Here is a 3,808-nt window from a genome sequence, read left to right on the forward strand (position 1 = left end):
CCAGGGTGGAGAAAGCCCAGGGCGAGGAGGGCGGCTGGGCAGGGGAGAGGTCATCCTCTGGGTCTGATTGCTGACACTAGAGGCTGGACTCACTGGCTCTCCCCGGAGCCGAGAGGAGTTGTCCCTGCCCTACCCTGGGCCTCTTGGCATTGGGCTGGGGGGTCTCCTGACTCAGAGGTGGTGCCACAGGACGACGTGGGGTCAGCCCTCCTACAAGCCCTGGCCCACCCACCCCGAGCCTCCACAAATGGACAGTCGAGCCCAGTCAAAGCTCCGGAGCAGCCCCCAGCCCAGGGTGGCTGGGACCAGAGTTCCTGCCCTGCCACAGCTTTGGGCCTGCCTGTCTGCCCTCCTGGCACCTGGGTCAGTGAACAGGGGGCTCCAAGAGATGGTGATGGCCCAGGCCACAGGGAGGCCCCGGGTCCCAGTGAGCAGCACCCAGTCCTGGGGCCCTGGACCTCGGGGAGGCCCCGGGTCCCAGTGTGCAGCGCCCAGTCCTGGGGTCCCAGCTTTGCCCCAGGTGCCACCCTGCCCAGCGCACAGGGCTGGTGGCATGGAGAACCTCTCACCCCAGGGCACGTGTGTGCCCACTGCCCCAGGACCTCCCCTGCCCAGCACGCTGGTGGCGACACTTTGATGAGCACTGCGGCTGGGTCTCGGGCTCGCGGTGACAGGGTGAGGGCCCCCAGCAAGCAGCCCAGCCTCCAGCTGCATTCCAGACTCAAACAGGATTTGGGGATTAGCCTTGTTTTAAATTATCCCTACACCTCACTCCTCCAAAGGAGGAGTCCTGCAGCCTGAGCCCGCCAGCCCCAGGAGGGCCTGGGTAGCTCTGAGTGCGAGGCTAGGGTAATCGAGTGGAGGGAGGGGTGGGGAGCACCCCAGCAGCATCCCAGGAGGCGCTTCTTCATCTGAATGTCTGTTGTAAGCTCTTTTCTTATGGTCCTAAGACTTCTACTGCATTGAATATACTTAGGACGTGGCTGAAGAATGTATTTAAGTGATTAAAAACAGGCATCAAAATAAGAGAAAAATCTCTTTCGTGGTTGATCAACCCAATGGTGTGTGGATTTGCAGAGCTGGGGTACAGGCTCTGGGGACTGCTCTTTGGGGGAAATCTGTCCGTCCCCTTAGGGCCATCAGTGGGCCCATGGCCCCCTCCTCTGTGGAGATGCTGGCATTTACTGGCGTCTCAGCTCTGGGGACCTGGAGGTGGTGGCTCTGTGGCCCTTGTCATGAGGGCCAAACACGGAGCCGGACCATCCACACCCGCCTCCGTGCACTGCTGGGGCCTCCTTGGCCACCATCCGCTCATCACACTCTCTTAGGACCGGCTGGGCCGGAATCTTGGGAAACACACGTACGAGACAAAGCCCTTGTCCCAGGGAGCCCCAAGCTGCTCATTCCTTCATTCGGCAGATCCAGGTCCAGGGCCACCAGGGCCATTAAATGTGGCCCCCGCCCTGGTGGACTCAGCCACCCTCTAGGCCCCAAGGCCACGGGGCCTGCACGCGTCCACACTCCCTCCAGCTCCACTGTCCCAGGTGCCCCCAGGAGTTCACACCCCACCCTGACCAACTCGGCCTTGCCCACCAGAAACCTTTTCACAAAAGGAAGCCGGTACACTTTCCCACCTTTTCTCCCAGCACGCCCTGAGCGTGCCCTAGACACACTCTGGGTGCTGTATGCCAGTCTGACTGCAGAGCCCTGGGAAACACCTTCCACCGTGGCTCCCTGGGGAGGACAGGCAAGGCGGGGCGTGGGACCCGGGCCTGTGCCCTTACCCGTGGGAGCCGAGTGCCCTGGCAGGGCTGGGCCCCCGGGGGGAGGACGGAGCAGGACAGCAGCTGCAGACAGTGCCCTCAGGCCTGTCCGAGGGGGCCTTCTCAGAACTTCCTTCCTCTACGAGGCCGAGGAACAGCCCATTGTTGGTGCCCCACACCTCGCTCTGACTGTTGAGAGCCCCTTAGCATTTCTTTTACATTTAAGAGGGCTATTTCTGGGTGAGGGGGGACCGTCTTCATGGTTTTGAGAGGGATGGCGTTGAATCTATGGATCACTTTGAGCCGTTGAGTCGTATCGACCTCTTAACTGTATTAAGTCGTCCAGTCCGTGAACACGTATTCCCGTCTATTTGTCGTCTTTCATTTCTTGAAGCAATCGTTTCATTGTACAAGTCTCAAACCTCCTTAGTTGATCCATAAGTCCTTTTTTTTTTTTTGCTGCTAGTGTAAATGGAATTGTCTTATAGCGTTCTTTCCATATTGTTCATGGTTTGTGTTTAGAGATGCAAAGATTTTTGTGATCAACTTCCCTGGTGGCTCAGATGGTGAAGAACCCGCCTGCAGTAAGGTAGACCCAAGTTCCATCCCTGGGTTGGGAAGATCCTCTGAAGAAGGGAATGGCTACCCGCTCCAGCATTCTTGCCTGGAGAATTCCATGGACAGAGGACTCTGGCGGGCTACAGTCCATGGGGTCACAGAGACTGACACGGCTGAGCGACTGACAGTTTCACTTTTGTGTCCTACTCTGCTGAATTCATTTATTAGATCTGACAGGTTTTTCGCATGGAATCTTTAGGGCTTTCTATACCTAGGATCATATTGTCTGTGAACATGGATAATTTGACTTCTTCCTTCCCGACTTGCCAGTCTCTCATTTATTCCCTAGCAGCCCTGGCCGGGACTTCAGTACGGTGCTGACTAGACGCCGTGAGCGCGGGCGCCCTCGTCTTGGTTCCGAGCTTGGAGGAAATGCTTCGAGCCTTTCCGCGCGGCTGCACTGTTCACTGTGGGGTTTTCATTTGTGACTCTCGTCGTCGTCCAGTGGCGGGTCCCCTCCGCGCCTCGTTTGATTACAGTTTTTATCCTGAAAGGTGCTGAACTGTGTCAAGTACTTTGTGTTTTTGCGTCTTTTGTGATCAGGAGATCACGTGATTTTTCCCCCTCCATTCCATTAACGTGATGTATTGTATTGCTTGGTCTTCATGTGTTGAACTGACCTTGCATTCCGGGTGTAAAGCCCACTCGGTCATAATGTCTCACCTTTTCTCTGTGGTACCGAGTGCGGCGGTGGGCCTGGGCTTGGGCGGCTGGCCTGTCCAGGTGGACGATGCGGCAGACGGGGGCCCAGGCCGCCTGCCCCCCCACCCCCACGCGTTTTCTCAGCAGAGGCTCCTGGCGTGGCGCCTACCCCAGGTGCGGCTGCAAGGTGAGCTCACGCGCCCTGCCCCCGCAGGAGATCGTCCTGGTCGTGTTCTTCGGGACGGAGTATGTGGTCCGCCTCTGGTCAGCTGGCTGCCGCAGCAAGTACGTGGGCATCTGGGGCCGGCTGCGCTTCGCCCGGAAGCCCATTTCCATCATCGGTGAGTCACATCTGCCCCCTAGAAGGTACACCCCAAGGTTTCCAGACACAGGCTGGGCACCGTCCCCTGGAATCTGGCAGATAGACCCCCATCACACACACCACCAGGCAGAGTCGCCTCCTCCAGCTGTGAGGGGCTGGAACCCAAGGCCAGCGGGGTGACTTCCCAGGCGCCCCGATCAGCGGCCAGGTCTTCTGCCCCCAGATGCTGCTGACAGGGCAGGGTGGGGGTCTGGTCACACTCAGCACAACCTGAGTGTCCACCGCCCTCAGCAGCCCACGAGCCAGGGCTGGGCGGGGGGCTCGGGTGGCCTTGGCATGTGCCTGGGATGGGGGCCCGGCCTCCCCCTGCGGGGCCCTGTCGCGCTGACTGCCAGCCTCTGTGCTGGCGTCTGGCTGCCCGGCTGGTGACGGCGGCTCTGCCCCCCAGACCTCATCGTGGTGG

General features: G+C 59.5%; 1 protein-coding gene across 1 annotated transcript in view; it reads left to right on the forward strand.

The window, feature by feature from the left end:
- The window catches only part of KCNQ1 (potassium voltage-gated channel, KQT-like subfamily, member 1), a 326,604-nt gene that overhangs the window by 37,259 nt on the left and 285,537 nt on the right, over positions 1–3,808 (forward strand). Inside the window, exons 4-5 of the mRNA XM_010837806.1 lie at positions 3,238–3,364; positions 3,794–3,804. Coding sequence (XP_010836108.1) covers positions 3,238–3,364; positions 3,794–3,804 — 138 coding nt within the window. The remainder of the gene's footprint in view (positions 1–3,237; positions 3,365–3,793; positions 3,805–3,808) is intronic.

Source organism: Bison bison, unplaced genomic scaffold (assembly GCF_000754665.1).
Source record: "Bison bison bison isolate TAMUID 2011002044 unplaced genomic scaffold, Bison_UMD1.0 scf7180017864080, whole genome shotgun sequence".
Classification (NCBI taxonomy): Eukaryota; Metazoa; Chordata; class Mammalia; order Artiodactyla; family Bovidae; genus Bison; species Bison bison.